The following is a 17,726-nucleotide window of genomic DNA, read 5'->3' on the forward strand; positions in this document are numbered from 1 at the left end:
ATCTATCTATCTATCTATCTATCTATCTGTCACATTTCTATGTATCTAATATTTATCACATGTCTATCTTTCCGTCTCAAATCTATCTATCTATCTATCTATCTATCTATCTATCTATCTATCTATCTATCTGTCTGTCTGTCTATCTATCTATCTGTCTATCTATCTATCTATCTATCTATCTATCTATCTATCTCAGAGCTATCTCTCTGTTCTGTCTTTTTCTCTCTCTCTTCCTCATATTTATCTGTCTATCTAATGTCTTTTTATGTCTATCTCATATCTATCTGTCTTTCTATCTATCTATATATCTATCTATCACATGTCTATATATCTCATATTTATCACTTGTCTATCTTTTTGTCTCGCATCTATCCATCTCTTCTATTGATCTATCTATCTATCTATCTATCTATCAATCTGTATTTCTATCTAACATCTACATGTCTATCCATCTCAGTGCTCTCTCTATATCTATCTCATATCCATCTGTCTATCTATATATCTATCTATATATCTATCTATCTATCTATTACATGTCTATTTATCTCATATTTATCACTTGTCTATGTTTTTGTCTCAAATCTATCCGTCTCTTCTATTGATCTATCTATCTATCTATCTATCTATCTATCTATCTATCTATCTATCAATCTGTATTTCTATCTAACATCTATATGTCTATCCATCTCAGTGCTCTTTCTCTATATCTGTCTCATATTCATCTATCTATCTATCTATCTATCTATCTATCTATCTATCTATCTATCTATCTATCTATCTGTCACATTTCTATGTATCTCATATTTATCACATGTCTATCTTTCTGTCTCAAATCTATCTATCTATCTATCTATCTATCTATCTATCTATCTATCTATCTATCTATCTATCTACCTATCTATCTAGCGATCTACCTATCTATCTGTCTATCTATCTATCTTTCTATCAATCTGTCTTTCTTTCTAATATCTATATGTCTATCCATATCTTTCTCATATTTATCTATCTATCTATCTATCTATCTTTCTAGCTATCTATCTGTCTTTCTATCACATTTCTATCTAATATCTATATGTCAATCTCATATCTATCTATCTATCTATCTATCTATCTATCTATTTCTCTATCTATCTATCTATCTATCTATCTATCTATCTATCTATCTATCTATCTATCTATCTATTTCTCTATCTTTCTATCTATTTATCTATCTATCTATCTATCTATCTATCTATCTGTCTTTCTATCACATTTCTATCTAATATCTATATTTCTATCTCATATCTATCTATCTATCTATCTATCTATCTATCTATCTATCTATCTATCTATCTATCTGTCTTTCTATCACATATCTATCTAATATCTATCTATCTCATATCTATCTATCTATCTATCTATCTATCTATCTATCTCAGAGCTATCTCTCTATTCTTTTTCTCTCTGTCTTAGATAGATATTAGATATATAAATATATCTATCCATTTATCTATCTATCTCAGAGCTATATCTCTGTTCTATCGCTTTCTCTCTCTCTACCTCATATTTATCTATCTATCTAATGTCTTTTTTCTCATATATTGCACCTGTCTATCTCTCTCATATCTATATATTTATCTATCCATCTCAATGCTCTCTCTCTCTTTCTGTCTCATATTTATCTATCTAACTTTTCTATCTATCTATCACATTTTTATCTAATATCTATATCTATATCTCATATCTATTTATCTATCTATCTATCTATCTATCTATCTATCTATCTATCTTTCTAGCTATCTATCTATCTATCTATCTTTCTAGCTATCTATCTGTCTTTCTATCACATTTCTATCTAATATCTATATGTCTATCTCATATCTATCTATCTATCTATTTATCTATCTATCTATCTCTCTATCTATCTTTCTATCTATCTATCTATCTATCTGTCTTTCTATCACATTTCTATCTAATATCTATATGTCTATCATATCTATCTATCTATCTATCTATCTATCTATCTATCTATCTGTCTTTCTATCACATATCTCTCTAATATCTATATGTCTATCTCATATCTATCTATCCATTTATTTATCTATCTATCTATCTATCGATCTATCTATCTATCTATCTATCTATCTCAGAGCTATATCTCTGTTCTATCGCTTTCTCTCTCTCTACCTCATATTCATCTATCTATATAATGTCTTTTTATGTCTATCTCATATCTATCTCATATCCATCTGTCTATCTATATATCTATCTATATATCTATCTATCTATCTATCTATCTATCTATCTTTCTAGCTATCTATCTATCTATCTTTCTAGCTATCTATCTGTCTTTCTATCACATTTCTATCTAATATCTATATGTCTATCTCATATCTATCTATCTATCTATCTATTTATCTATCTATCTATCTATCTCTCTATCTATCTTTCTATCTATCTATCTATCTATCTATCTATCTTTCTAGCTATCTATCTATCTATCTATCTATCTATCTATCTATCTTTCTAGCTATCTATCTGTCTTTCTATCACATTTCTATCTAATATCTATATGTCTATCATATCTATCTATCTATCTATCTATCTATCTATCTATCTATCTGTCTTTCTATCACATATCTCTCTAATATCTATATGTCTATCTCATATCTATCTATCCATTTATTTATCTATCTATCTATCTATCTATCTATCTATCTATCTATCTCAGAGCTATATCTCTGTTCTATCGCTTTCTCTCTCTCTACCTCATATTCATCTATCTATATAATGTCTTTTTATGTCTATCTCATATCTATCTCATATCCATCTGTCTATCTATATATCTATCTATATATCTATCTATCTATCTATCTATCACATGTCTATTTATCTCATATTTATCACTTGTCTATGTTTTTGTCTCAAATCTATCCGTCTCTTCTATTGATCTATCTATCTATCTATCTATCTATCTATCTATCTATCTATCTATCAATCTGTATTTCTATCTAACATCTATATGTCTATCCATCTCAGTGCTCTTTCTCTATATCTGTCTCATATTCATCTATCTATCTATCTATCTATCTATCTATCTATCTATCTATCTATCTATCTGTCACATTTATATATATATCTCATATTTATCACATGTCTATCTTTCTGTCTCAAATCTATCTATCTATCTATCTAGCTATAAATTTGTCTTTCTTTCTAATATCTATATGTCTATCCATATCTTTCTCATATTTATCTGTCTATCTATCTATCTCTCTATCTTTCTATCTATCAATCTGTCTTTCTATAACATTTCAATCTAATATCTTTATGTCTATCTCATATCTATCTGTCTATCTATCTATCTATCTGTCTATCTATCTATCTATCTATCTATCTCAGAGCTATCTCTCTATTCTTTTTCTCTCTGTCTTAGATAGATATTAGATATTAGATATATAAATATATCTAACCTTGTATATATCTATCTATATATCTCAGAGTTATATCTCTGTTCTATCGCTTTCTCTCTCTCTATCTCATTTTTATCTATCTAATGTATTTTTATGTCTATCTCATATCTATCTGTCTTTCTATCTATCTATCTATCTATCTATCTATCTATCTATCTATCTATCTATCTGTCTATCTATCTATGTATCTATCTATCTATCTATCTATCTATCTATCTATCTATCTATCTATCTATCTATCTATCTATCTATCACATTTCTATGTATCTCATATTTATCACATGTATACCTTTCTGTCTCACATCTATCTATCTATCTATCTTTCTAGCTATCTATCTGTCTTTCTATCACATTTCTATCTAATATCTATATGTCTATCTCATATCTATCTATCTATCTATCTATCTATCTATCTATCTATCTATCTATTTCTCTATCATTCTATCTATCTATCTATCTATCTATCTATCTATCTATCTATCTATCTATCTATCTGTCTGTCTGTCTTTCTATCACATTTCTATCTAATATCTATATGTCTATCTCATATCTATCTATCTATCTATCTATCTATCTATCTATCTATCTATCTATCTATCTATCTATTTCTCTATCTTTCTATCTATCTATCTATCTATCTATCTATCTATCTATCTATCTATCTATCTATCTATCTGTCTTTCTATCACATATCTATCTAATATCTATATGTCTATTTCATATCTATCTATCCATTTATCTATCTATCTATCTATCTATCTATCTATCTATCTATCTATCTCAGAGCTATATCTCTGTTCTATCGCTTTCTCTCTCTCTACCTCATATTTATCTATTTAATGTCTTTTTTCTCATATATTGCACCTGTCTATCTATCTCATATCTTTATATTTATCTATCCATCTCAATGCTCTCTCTCTCTTTCTGTCTCATATTTATCTATCTAAATTTTCTATCTATCTATCTATCTATCTATTTATCTATCTATCACATTTCTATCTAATATCTATATGTATATCTCATATCTATTTATCTATCTATCTATCTATCTATCTAATGTCTTTTTACTCATATATTGCACCTGTCTATCTCTCTCATATCTATATATTTATCTATCCATCTCAGTGCTCTCTCTCTCTCTCTGTCTCATATTTATCTATCTAAATTTTCTATCTATCTATCTATCTATCTATCTATCTATCTATCTATCTATCTATCTATCTATCACATTTCTATCTAATATCTATATTTCCATCTCATATCTATCTATCTATCTCTCTGTCACATGTCTGTCTGTCTCAAATCTATCCATCTATTCTATCTATCTATCTATCTATCTATCTATCTATCTATCTATCTGTCACATGTAACTGTTTATATATCATACTTGCCTACCTTTTATATCCGTACTTCAGGAGATTGGACAGTCGGTAGGAGGGAACGTGACGCATCATTACGTCACTATAGCCCTTCCCCTATTATAATATACAGAAATTCACGGTATTGAATAGCGAGGGCGTGGGCGGGGCTTAATGACGCGATTAAGCCTCCTCCCTGCTATTTAATGCCGTGAATTTTGCCAATTTAAAGGATCTGGGAGTTTTGCCCTCTCTTCCGGGAGTTACCACCGAAATTCAGAGCCTCCCAGATATTCCAGGAGAGTAGGCAAGTACGTTATATCTATCTCTCTATCTATCTATCTATCTATCTATCTATCTATCTATCTATCTATCTATCTTACTATTTATCCAGGGCCGGTGCTTCCATTAGTCAAACTAAGGCGGTCGCCTATAGGACCAGCATTTCAGGGACACTTAAAGGGCCTCATTTAGTGTAGTCCACAATTTTGCTGTTTAAATGGACCTGTAAAAAGTACACAAGTTTTCAAATGAAAAAAGAATAGTACACAAGTGTGCTGCTTTTTGCATACATTAGCAAATTATTTTCTAATAAATATGTAATAAATAACAATAATTAAATAAATAGCAACAAGAACAATAAAACATATTTAGTTTTGGATTATTTTCCAAAGTCATACTATATATCATAGGAGCCCTCTCCTGTCGTGGCTGAGAATCAGTGAATCTCTGGCTGTGGAGCAGGTTGGCACCATGTGTAATATTGATGTATTACATATAATGCACATCTGCTCCATAATGGAGGAAAGCTGGACTCCGACACCTCAGAGGGCAGGGGAACAGGAGGGAGCTGAGCAAGAGGCCTTATCATGCATGCGCCAGCTCCTTCCATGACTCCTCATTTAGCCAAAGCAGCAGTCTAAAGGTAAATATGGAGGTAAGACTGACAATACGCTGTTCTTTTCTCCATATGTGACTTGATACATAGACCCCATTATCTTTTGGGTAACAATATATAACATGTCATGTTTCTATTTATTTTCTTAAAGTTCTTCCAGCACCGTTTCATATGTGTCTGTGTATTGGAATGTATAATTTGTAATTTGGTCAGTTTTGTTTTGTTATGTGCATCATCCGCATTTATGTTCTCTCTTTCAGCATTGCTAATTAATATGCTTATTCATAGAGGCACAAATTGAACATGTTCTATTGCGAAACGCAAGTCTGTCCGCGGGGCCTTCAGCGCTTAAGGTTCTAAGGATAACACAGCTTCTCAACATGGGCCCTAATTGTATTTGTGAAATGTATTTGTAATGAGGTACCTGGCAGAATGGCAGATTATCTGAAGTAGTTTAGTAGTTTTGGATGATTTAGTGTTGAGATCAAAAAATGTAAAATCCTGATAAAATCTGAAGTACCACAAATACACGTATAAATTATGTCACACGTGAAATGTGTACATCATCATGTATGCAACATGTGAGATTACATCATGCATCGGTCTCATGCCTATATGTCTATCTACATTTATTTGTGTCATATCTATGTAGACTGATGATATAGAGGAGGTTAATGAAGACTGATAATGGTAATGTTGAAAGTGGTTTAATGATTGGGGTTGAGGAATTAGTGATTTTTTTTAACCTTACGGGTTAATGAATGATGAGCGGGTTAATGATGGAGGGTTTATGATTGAGGACGAGGGGTTAACGACAATTGCTACGCCCCCTCCACTGGCGTGAGGGTGAAGAAATGGATGTAGCACAGGACCCATATCTCCCTATTTGTCGTGCACAATTTGTTTACACACAGTGTGCAGACATGTGGTGGGCATAAGAGATGTAAGTGCTTGTGGGGTAGCAGCATGATTTAGGGCTATACGGTAACGTAACTTATAGCGCTAAAGACTAAAGTCGCGACACTCACTGTGTGTCCATTCTTCCAACCTCCGCCTGGCTGTACCGTTTGTCTGCCCTTTACCCTTGTAACGCGAGTCACTGGCTGCTGCTGGAGCCTTGGATGTCACGGATGCAGGCCCGGCGCTCCCATTAGGCAAGGTTAGGCTCTAGAGGGTGCCTGGAGGGCGCCAAAGATTAAAAATTTATTTAAAACTGTGCGGCGACCAGTGACCATACCTTTCACGGCCGCCGCACAGCTTCAAATACATCCACAGGGAGGGGGGGAGGGACTATTGATCATCACCACCGCCGCCTCTCTGCTCCGTCTCCTCCCCTCCACTCACTGACTGTCGGGCGTGACATCATCATCACGGCCCGACAGTGTCAGTGAGTGGAGGGGAGCAGACGGAGCAGAGAGGAGGCAAGTTAAGAGATAAACGAAGGTTATGTCGCACCAATGGATAAGAGTAACTCCTCTTTTATTACTTTGAAAGATGATATTTATGTCCTATAGGTACAGAGGGTGCACCAGCCATCGATAGATAATGTGAACCAGAAACAGAAAGAAATGGCCTAGGTGCACAGTACTCTTAGTTATTTTAAAGTTGGAAATAAACTTTAAAATAACTAAGAGTACTGTGCACCTAGGCCATTTCTTTCTGTTTCTGGTTCACAGGAGGCAAGTTAAGTTAAGAAAAGACGGGGGGGGGGGGCGATTTTGAAAATGTGGTGGAGGGGGGGGGGGGGGCGGGGGTGCGGGGCGCGGATTTTGAAAATGTGCCTAGGGCGCCAAGGACCCTAGCACCGGCCCTGCACGGATGGATGACACAGTGTCTGGAGGGCTAGCTGCTAGTGCAGGACGTAGTAAAGCCCCCCATGGGGGTAACAGCTTCTATGAGTTAGGTGATGAGGTGATATATACTGGTGAGGTGGGCTGATAATGGGGTGAAAATGTATCCATTCCTCTATATATCTATATATATTTCTATTCTGTAGACGTCTCTCTGTACATCAATCTATCTATAAAATCTTGATCTATTTGTCTACTTATCTCCTGTCTATAGATACATCTATCATAGTATCTATCCAGTGCCAGCGAAAGCACCCAGGGCACTGCCCACCTACCCGCACACAAGGCTGCCGCTTACGTTCACTTATTAGTAGCGCCGGCCCACTGTCTGTCTGTCTGTCTGTCTGTCTGTCTGTCTGTCTATCTATCAATCTATTTATCTATTTGTTTATCTATCTGTTTATCTATCCATTGTTCTCTCTCTCTTATTAGTTAAGCATCTATGTACTATGTTAATCAATAGGAATGTATGAATTATATATACACGAGGGACAACCAATTAAAGTAACGATCTGAAGTCTAGAGAACAACGGGGATGTAATAAGGGGACCTCTTCTTTCTCCCCTTTTTTATAGTCTTTTCTCATTAATTCTATATCTTTATCACTACAATTTAATTACTCTGTATTTCGCTGTGAAAACCATTTGCATATTGTAGAAATAGAAGTTTAATAAATAAATAATAAAAATTGTGTTGTGATGTAAAAAATAGGCAATACCATAGATTATAGTTCTTGTACTGGTTTAGAGATAATAGTTTCTCCAGTATCAGAACCTTCTTTTTCTTTTGTTTGTAACACTGCTTATTGTTCTGGGAGTGTGCCCCTGTAATACAATTTAAGGGATTATTACCAGTAGAAAGTAATTACTCTTTAAGACGTATCTGGTGCAGATATCTTTGTTTTTTGGAATTATATGCACCTCTTTGTCAGTTTTGCTGCTGAATTTAATTCTCAGATTAATTAAGGAGCTGAAAATAGCCCAGGTGACAGGAGTGAACAATAAATAATTAATCAAGAATTTTACTGCCTAGAATATATTATCTGTACCATTTAGTCTCCTCATAATTGTCAATGAGAAATATAATCAAAATGTATTTTTTTCTTGACTATGTAAGACTAAGGGGTAAATGTATCAAGCTGAGAGTTTTCCGGCAGGTTTGAAAAACCAATCAGATTCTAGTTATCATTTATTTAGTACATTCTACTAAATGATAGCTAGAATCTGATTGGTTGCTATAGACAACATCTCCACTTTTCAAACCCACCGGCAATCTCTCAGCTTGATACATTTACCCCTAAATGTAATGGCTAGTGAGAAAAAATGGTATTTTAATTATATTCATTCTTCTGGTGCTTTCTGGTTAGTTCCATAGTATGGTCTGTAGGTGTCACTGCTGATTTCTTGGTCAATGACCAATAGCTCTTCACGGGCAGCAGTGCGATATAGAGGGAGAACAGGGTAACTAAATAGTACACATTGGGGGGTATTCAATTGTGGTCGGAAACGCCGAAAATCCCACGGTCTGCGCACTATTACCATAATTACGGTAATAGTGCACGGAAAAACCGTTACTACAGTAATTTTCTCGCTGGATTTCAGCTCGCAGCTCCCTGAGCTAACTACTACCGTAATAACGGTAGTAGTTTTAACGCGCCGCGGAAACGGAACAATTGAATATGCCCCATTGTTTCAATTGTGGCTTTTGTTTAAAGTTTGCTATATATTTAAAAAAAACCTATAACTCCAATAAATGAATAGTTATCCTATTTATATTACAATGCTTATAATTTGGATACCATGCCCAGGAACTGAGGATCAAAATGCAAAGTTTCAGATGTGGCTTTAAGGGGTGTAGGTGCCAAAAACTGCAGCAGTGATAGGTGTTGTGATAATATCAGTTCTGTACCTGGAATAAGGTTACTAGATCCAGTAACCTGAATGTATTGTTCTCTTTCCTGAATAACAAGGTCACGTTGTGACTCGTGTAAGATATAATAACCATATCTGTGATTTATTTAAGAAATGTGCAGATGAGACTTTGGCTCTTAGTGACCCCTCTAAGCCCCCGATACCTCCACTGCAACATTATCTTGAACGGCCAATAAACAGAATACAGCGCTATCAAGTCATTATCAAGGTAAGAGTTAAATTCGAATGTCAAAGAGATATGTTTGTATCCAACTTATAATTGTGCTGTACAACAGGGGATGTTGTTGTTTCCAGTAGAAATAAACCAGGAAATATTACAAAGAATTCCACAATATTTTTAGTAGACATTTATAATAAGATAATAAGATGATTTGCAATAGTTTGTTATTACCTTTTCTACTGCCTTCTTGTGAACAGAACCGGCCAATGTGCATAAATTGACTTTGAAAAGATGAATGTCTGAGCTCTCTCTCAGATTCCCACAGTAGAACTTGGCAGGCTGCCAGGGACTGTGGTTACTTTTTGTACTGGTTGAAAATAATGTTACTGCCCCCTGGAAATCTGTTAACCCTTCCTGCCCCAGATAAGCTGATGGGTTTACTTGCTGTTCTCAACCAGACGACAGGGATATAAAATATCAATGTTTGCAAATCAGCTGTTAGATAATGGGAAATATTAATAGAAAAAAAAAATAAAGATTGGATTTTGGCCCAGATGGCCAGTAAGGGGAATGTTGCTTTACAAAGTAAAAGGCATTTGTTAAAAACTCAGGGCCTTTAAGAATCATTAAGAATCTTAAATGAAGAGGTATCTTATTTCAGTCTCCTGGACAAAACCATGTTACATTGCGAGGGGTGCAAACTAGTTTTCTGTTTTGCACATAAGTTAAATACTGACTGTTTTTTCACGTAACACACAAATATCAACTTTAAATTTCAGTGTACAAATAAGCTATCAAGTATTTGTGTGCTACATGAAAAAACAGTCCGTATTTAACTTATGTGCAAAACAGAAAACTAGTTTGCACCCCTTGCATTGTAACATGGTTTTGTCCAGGAGAATGAAATAAGATACCTCTTCATTTAAGATCCTTAATGAATCAGGCCCTTAGTGAAGTAGGTGTGCTCCTCAAATTAGATACCCTAGGCGAAGGGGAATCAAATGGCTACAGGGTGGAATGAAGCTACGGGGTATAAATAGCTATAAGGGGGTGTAATGCCACAGGAGGAATGCTTACAATAAATTCAAATTAAAACCAAATGGCTACAGGGAGGGGTTGGGTACTAATTTCAGACGGAAATAATACTGACACGAAAATCCCAACAGTCAAAATACTGACATGGATAAAATACCTAAGGGGTATTTATTAAACTGCGGATTTGAAAAAGTGGAGATGTTACCTATAGCAACCAATCAGATTCTAGTTATCATTTATTTAGTACATTCTACAAAATGACAACTAGAATCTGATTAGTTGCTATAGGCAACATCTTCACCTTTTCAAACCCACAGTTTAGTAAATATACCCCCCACAGTGTAAAATACTGAAAGGAGAAAGTACCAACACTATATATACTGACATGCAGAAAAAACCTACAGTGTAAATGCTGACATGGATAAAATACTGACATGGATAAAATACCCACAGTATGATTGATGACAGTGAAAATTCTGACATTCATACTGCCGGCATTAAACGGTAATACGAGTGGGCAGTGAACTGTGAAAAAAACTAAAAAATAAATGTAAAAAAAAAAACATACCCCCCACCTCCCCAGTCATATTAACCCTAGTGCTGCCTTCCTAGTGTTGGTTGGAGGAAAATCCGGAGAACAAACAACCTAGGCTTAGGCATTATATGTATATGAATATATACATGCAAATCATATTTATAGATGTAAATGAAATACATACATAACAATTAACCCTAATAATGAGCTATAGTGTTATACTTATTACATTTTTGGCCTTGTGTTAAGCATAAGAGAATTTAGAGAATAGCTACAAATGTGTTAGCCCTTTAATTTGCTTATCATTTGCATCCTCTTATCATTAAAGGCTAAAAGACATTAACAAACTGTTATGGTCTATTTCAATTATTAATGTTAGAGCGTTTAGAGCATCTGAGCCATTAGCTTTTAGGATAAATCCAAGGGTGCAGGATAATATAAGATGTATAAAAGTATATACTATACAAGATATGTATGTTACACATATTTATTTGTTATAAGTAAGTGTTTTTTTTTCTACCTTTTATAATGTACCATAAAACATTTGGGCGTATTTGCAATAATTAGCATAAGTGGGAGTGGCCACAGTCATTTTTCACCTTGATTATAATGTGATGTCATCTATAGGGGGTATATTTACTAAACTGCGGGTTTGAAAAAAAGGAGATGTTGCCTCTAGCAACCAATCAGATCCTAGCTGTCATTTTGTAGAATGTACTAATTAAATGAGAACTAGAATCGGATTGGTTGCTATGGGTAGCATCTCCACTTTTTGAAACCCGTAGTTTAGTAAATATACCCCATAAACTCCTAAAGAACATTGCTCCGATTGGCTAGGTTGTTGTAAACAATGCAACATTTCTTGCTTAATTAGTGTATTTGTGACGTAAATTTTACTTTACAAACATACTCAATAATGGTGAAAGTGGTCAAATTACTGCCACGATTAACACATGTTTTGGGGAGGAGTTTGTTAAACATTCTTCACATTCATAATGAACATATTTTACTTTGCTCATTTAAAGTTTGTTTGTTAAAAACAATATATATATATATATATATATATATATACACACACACACACAAAGTACAAAGTCTGTAAGCCTTTAAAATAACAATTTCTGTTAATAAAAGATATAATGAAATAAAGTTACTAGTTGCGAGCTGTAAAATAACATGTTTATTTACATTTCTGTGGTAATAACGTTTAATTCCCCAACTGGTAAACGTTAACAGTAGAAGTAAACATGAAGATTGTAAGGATAATTTCTTTACGAGCACACACCCACTGGCTTTTTTTGGCATTTGAAACCACTATTGTGAATTCACAAGTCGGACACAAATGACGTGTTTGTTATAAACATTTTGACTAGTATTTGGAAGCTCACTGTACGTTTTACCCCCCCAAAAAAATGCAAGAATAGAACGTGTCTGAAAAAACGAAATGCAAACAGAACACTAATACAACGCTAATAACCAAGGTTTCTAGCGTCAGATCACTTTGCATCCTTAATACTATTTAGAAATGTTAGCAAAACGCGTTAACATAACAGCAGTTGCTAGTAGCCTTTAAGATGAGACATTTGTGAATTCCACTCATTGTTTATAAAATGGGATGATATCATGACATTCATTGGTTTAGTCTATCTCCATCTGTGAGGTATAAACACTGAGTGATAATCATTAACTTCCAGGACATGATCCGGAACAAGGCCAGGAACGGGAAAAACTGTGCATTGCTGGAGCAAGTCTATGCCATTGTGTCCTCGTTGACCAGAAGGTCAGAGAACTTCCTGCATGTGTCAATGATGGAGAACTACCCCGGCACACTGGAGGCACTGGGGGAACCCATCCGACAGGTACTAACCCGTCATTAGTGGACCCAGGGTGATGACACATCTGTAGAACCCCAATACTTACTGCGTCACATGAACCTGCAGCTCTATGCCAGAAATACAATTTATTAGTGAGCCATACATAATTCTTTGCTTCCACTGACAAAAACATTTGTAGAATTTGGAATGGTTTAGGATTACAGCTTTGGCTCATGTCAGTTGTAGGTCTAGTAGTTGTGCTCACGTTAGAGCAATCTAATATGTAGGATAAAGACTATTAGGTTCACATTTTATTGTTTTGTCCCAGGAGATTTTAGGATGGATGAAGCAACTTACCTAAAAGAGGAGACACCTGCTTTAAACATGGGGTTTCTTCCCTTCCTAAAAGAATGGAATTCAAACTTTTTTTACCCAGAAGTCTACTTGTTACCCCCACCCCCTTGGTGGATCTGGCAAATGCCACTTTCCATCTTGTTTCTGAACAAAATCTTTTTTATTAGTTTTTTTTAGGTATCAGAATAAAGTAAACAATCACAACAGAAATGCAAATTATAAAAAAAGAAGAAAATAGACATCAATAACTTGTTTAAGGGGAAGGAAGGCATGAAAGGTAGGAGGGATAGGGCAAGGGGAAGGGAAAGTACCATTAAGAACAGAAACAAAAACATTAAAACAAAAAGAAAATTAACAAAAAACAAAAAAACCCTAATCTCCCCTCTCATGATAACAAACGTGGGCATTATTTGGAGAGAGCAGGACGTGGAGGCGAGGAGGGGTGAGAGGGTTGCTGTGTACTAATAAATTGAAACTCCCCAAAAATTTGAATGGATTAAATGGTATTCAATAAAAACTCGTCCAAGGGGACTATGTGCCTTGGAAGCTCAAAGGTGTATTATGTAAGGTCACAGTCATGCGCTCCATACGGTAGGTTAACCAAATGCTATGGATAGTGGCGGTTAATGAAGGAGGGTTACTGTTCTTTCAAAAAGTGGTGATTAGACATTTAGCTGCATTCAAGATATGTCTGATCAACTGTTTGATAGGTCCCAGGGTAGGATGGGTCTAGGTAAGAGGGAATACAGTGGCGAATCTTTCATTTGGACATCTGTTATAGATTTAATGAAGTGATGAACTTTCTTTCAGTAGCATTTTATTTTCGGACAGGATTCATCTTTTTTCCAAATTATCCTGTATCCTATAATATATGTTACTTACAAAGCTCATGAGCAGCGATAGAACTACCCCCGTTGCAGTGGGTGTGACCTCTGCATGTTCTGAAGGTAAGAGGGTCCGGTTCACGGCGTCACTGAGCTAACCTCTGCGAAGAGCAGAAGAGGGGCCTCGGGGGTGGACCTCGATCTCTAGGCCCTCCCCCAAATCTTACTATAGGGCTCAACGATGCCGTGTCCCATCCCTGCTCATGATAAAGTTTATCCAACATTTCTAAAAGTGAGTTCATGGGATGAAGAAAACAAAATACATTTTGGGGAATAAATAGTTCTACAAAATAGTGAGATCCTTATTTTGATCTGATTGTATGCTGGATATTTTCACCATCCCGCTCTGTAAAAAAATTTGCATATATGACATATTTTGGATAATTGTTTTTTATATAATATTGTTTGTACTTTGGTTCAGGGTAATTTCATTGTATGGGAAGGTGCTCCGGGTGCCCGGATGGCCTGGAAGGGACACAACCGTCACATCTTCTTATTTAAGAATTATCTCATCATCTGTAAACCCAAAAGAGACACCAGGACGGACACGTACAGCTACGTCTTCAAGAACATGATGAAGGTCTGTGGCACGCTAGTTGACCTGTGTGTAAGTATGACCTCGATGTGTGACGGTTGATTAAGAGTTACTTCTTTCTCCGCAGCTGACGAACATTGACGTGAACGATCAGATTGAAGGGGATGACCGGGCTTTTGAGATATGGCACGAACGAGAGGACTCTGTCCGCAAGTATCTGCTGCAAGCTCGTACCGTCGTCATCAAGAACTCATGGGTGAAAGAGATCTGTGGCATACAGCAGCGTTTCAGCCTACCGTTGTGGAGTAAGCATTAGAATGTTCTTGTGACATATGGCGTTGTGGCATACATGACGGAAACTATTGATGATGAGTACAGTGGAATTCAAAGGCGTAACTACAATGGCAGCAGGAGGTGCAGATACCATTAGGTCCACGTGTGCGTATGCGGGTTCTTTTAAGCAGTACATGGGGGACCTTACAAAATTTTGATATGGGGCCTGCAAATATCACAGATATTGGAAGTTGCTTATAATCGAATCTTATAGATTTTTAAGTGTATCTATTGCTGCACACAGTGGAGGCAGCAGCTATGGGGTCTGAACCAAATATAAATGAGAATAGGAGACCAGTTTTGGGGGGCTTAAACAATATAAATGAGAATGCAGCCTCTAGACCCACTAGGAACCAGTTATATCACCCAATCAGGTGCAGCAGACTTCTAGGTAGGATTATGACAAACTGAGCTGCATTTGGGGAATGGTGCAGGTTACATGACTGGTAACAATGCTGGAAAGCATCTTTTAAAAACGAAAAAAACTGATTGGATAAGGTGAAAATACTGTTAATTCTATGATCATGTGTAGATAACATTCCTGGAAGTGTATTATGAATTGTCAAAGTAATAATTAACAAATACCCTATATTACAAATTAGTTCAATTGAATAAACCAATGAACTTGAATTTTAAGTGTCTGTGCTTTTAAGAGAACAGAAAAACACATATTGTACAATACAGAAAGCAACAAGTTATATAATGGTCACATGATCTTCATTTCACAATATTTGGCCAAAAGACATATTTGCTCCAAATAAGGTCAAGAAGACCCTTCCAAAAGACCCCTCCAAGAACATGTCACTTTAATGAAGATTAATGATAGAGACTTAGAGTGTCAGCAGTGATCTAAGCTGGAAAGATGTGGTTCTGGCAGTGATGAGTAACATTTTCTATAAAAGAATGACTTAATCAAACATAGATTGTCAGTTGGCGTTTAAGACCCTGGGCGTATGTCTGCTTTGTCCAGTATGGCTGTATCTGTGCATAATATATTTTTAATAAAAAATAGAAATATTATATGTTGGAACCTGCTCATCTCATTATTATTTAAAGAGAAGAATAAAAGAATCTTATACAGAATGTTTTATCCTTGTGTGTATTACAGATCCTCCGCACTTTATCGAGGTGTTGGCAGATTGTTCAGCTGAGTTGGGGGAAACTGTTAAACTGGCCTGTCGTATAACTGGAACCCCAAAACCCACAGTCACCTGGTATAAAGGTAATTCATGCACTAATGAAATTGTAACTTCAGAGAGAGAATAAAGCAACACGTGTCAAATACAGCTAAGTAATCAATAATTGCTGCAATTTTCTCTTATCCGTAATATATTCTATTTTTTCCCAAAATAAATTCCGAATCTTTGGGCAACGCACAAATTGTCATTCAGCAAGATAAACAGTAGTGTTCTTAAAACAATTTTTCGGAGGTAAATGTATCAAGCTGAGAGTTTCAGGTGGGTTTGAAGAGTGGAGCTATCATTTATTTAGTACATTCTACAAAATGATAACTAGAATCTGATTGCTTGCTATAGGCAACATCTCCACTTATCAAACCCGCTAGAAACTCACAGCTTAGTAAATTTACCACTAGAAGTTGTGTGAAACTTGTTATACAAAATCAAAGTATTTGTAAATCTCAAGACAAGTTCTCTAATCTCCTAGATGGCCGATCGGTGGAGGTGGATCCGCATCATATCATCATTGAAGATCCCGATGGTTCATGTACCCTCATCTTGGACAACATGACGGGAACCGACTCCGGACAATACATGTGCTTTGCAACTAGTGCCGCTGGCAATGCCAGTACATTAGGGAAGATCCTTGTTCAAGGTGATTTGTTTTCTGTTTTAATTGTTATTTTGATCTTGCAGTGTTGATGGTAAAATTCTACGTAGCTGTACTTGTGGTCAGGGAGATTATATCGATACTTAGGTAGGTCTTGTTTGCAGGATAAAGATGGAGTTTGGACAGAACGGTGGCTTAGTGGTTAGCAGTTCTGACTCACAGCACTGTGGTCATAAGTTTGATTCCCAACCATGGCCTTATCTTTGTGGCGTTTGTATGTTCTCCGTGGGTTTCCTCCGGGTGCTCCGGTTTCCTCCCACACTCCATAAACATACTAGTAGGCTAATTGGCTGCTATTAAAATTGACCCTAGTCTGTCTGTCTGTGTATATTAGGGAATTTAGACTGTAAGCTCCAATGGGGCAGGAACTGATGTGAGTGAGTTCTCTGTACAGCGCTGCGGAATCAGTGGCGCTATATAAATAACTGATAGTGATGATGATGATGAGTATGACTTCTCCTGAACAGAGTTGGGCAGTTCTAGAGATAATGGTCACCAAAGAAGAAAGGTTTAGGGTGAGAATGGGCAGTGTTAGTAGATTAGAAAACAGGACTTCTGTGTTTAATGAACAATTAAGTCATTGAGTGATGTAGAAAGATCTAAAGGAGTGATTTATCTTAGTATTTTGTAGGTGTTTTGGTGCATTATAAAGCAAAATAATATATTTTTGGCATTAACAGGAATTTGTTGAGCTTCAGAATTGTAAGTAAATAGTTGCTTTCAAAGGGAGAACAAG

At 35.6% G+C, this 17,726-nt stretch overlaps 1 protein-coding gene across 1 annotated transcript in view; it reads left to right on the plus strand.

The window, feature by feature from the left end:
• The window catches only part of OBSCN (obscurin, cytoskeletal calmodulin and titin-interacting RhoGEF), a 284,159-nt gene that overhangs the window by 246,524 nt on the left and 19,909 nt on the right, over window positions 1-17,726 (plus strand). The window contains exons 86-91 of the mRNA XM_075214135.1: window positions 9,584-9,700; window positions 12,917-13,081; window positions 14,696-14,854; window positions 14,937-15,114; window positions 16,251-16,364; window positions 16,808-16,975. Coding sequence (XP_075070236.1) covers window positions 9,584-9,700; window positions 12,917-13,081; window positions 14,696-14,854; window positions 14,937-15,114; window positions 16,251-16,364; window positions 16,808-16,975 — 901 coding nt within the window. The remainder of the gene's footprint in view (window positions 1-9,583; window positions 9,701-12,916; window positions 13,082-14,695; window positions 14,855-14,936; window positions 15,115-16,250; window positions 16,365-16,807; window positions 16,976-17,726) is intronic.

The sequence above is a fragment of the Mixophyes fleayi genome, chromosome 5 (assembly GCF_038048845.1).
Source record: "Mixophyes fleayi isolate aMixFle1 chromosome 5, aMixFle1.hap1, whole genome shotgun sequence".
Taxonomy (NCBI): domain Eukaryota; kingdom Metazoa; phylum Chordata; class Amphibia; order Anura; family Limnodynastidae; genus Mixophyes; species Mixophyes fleayi.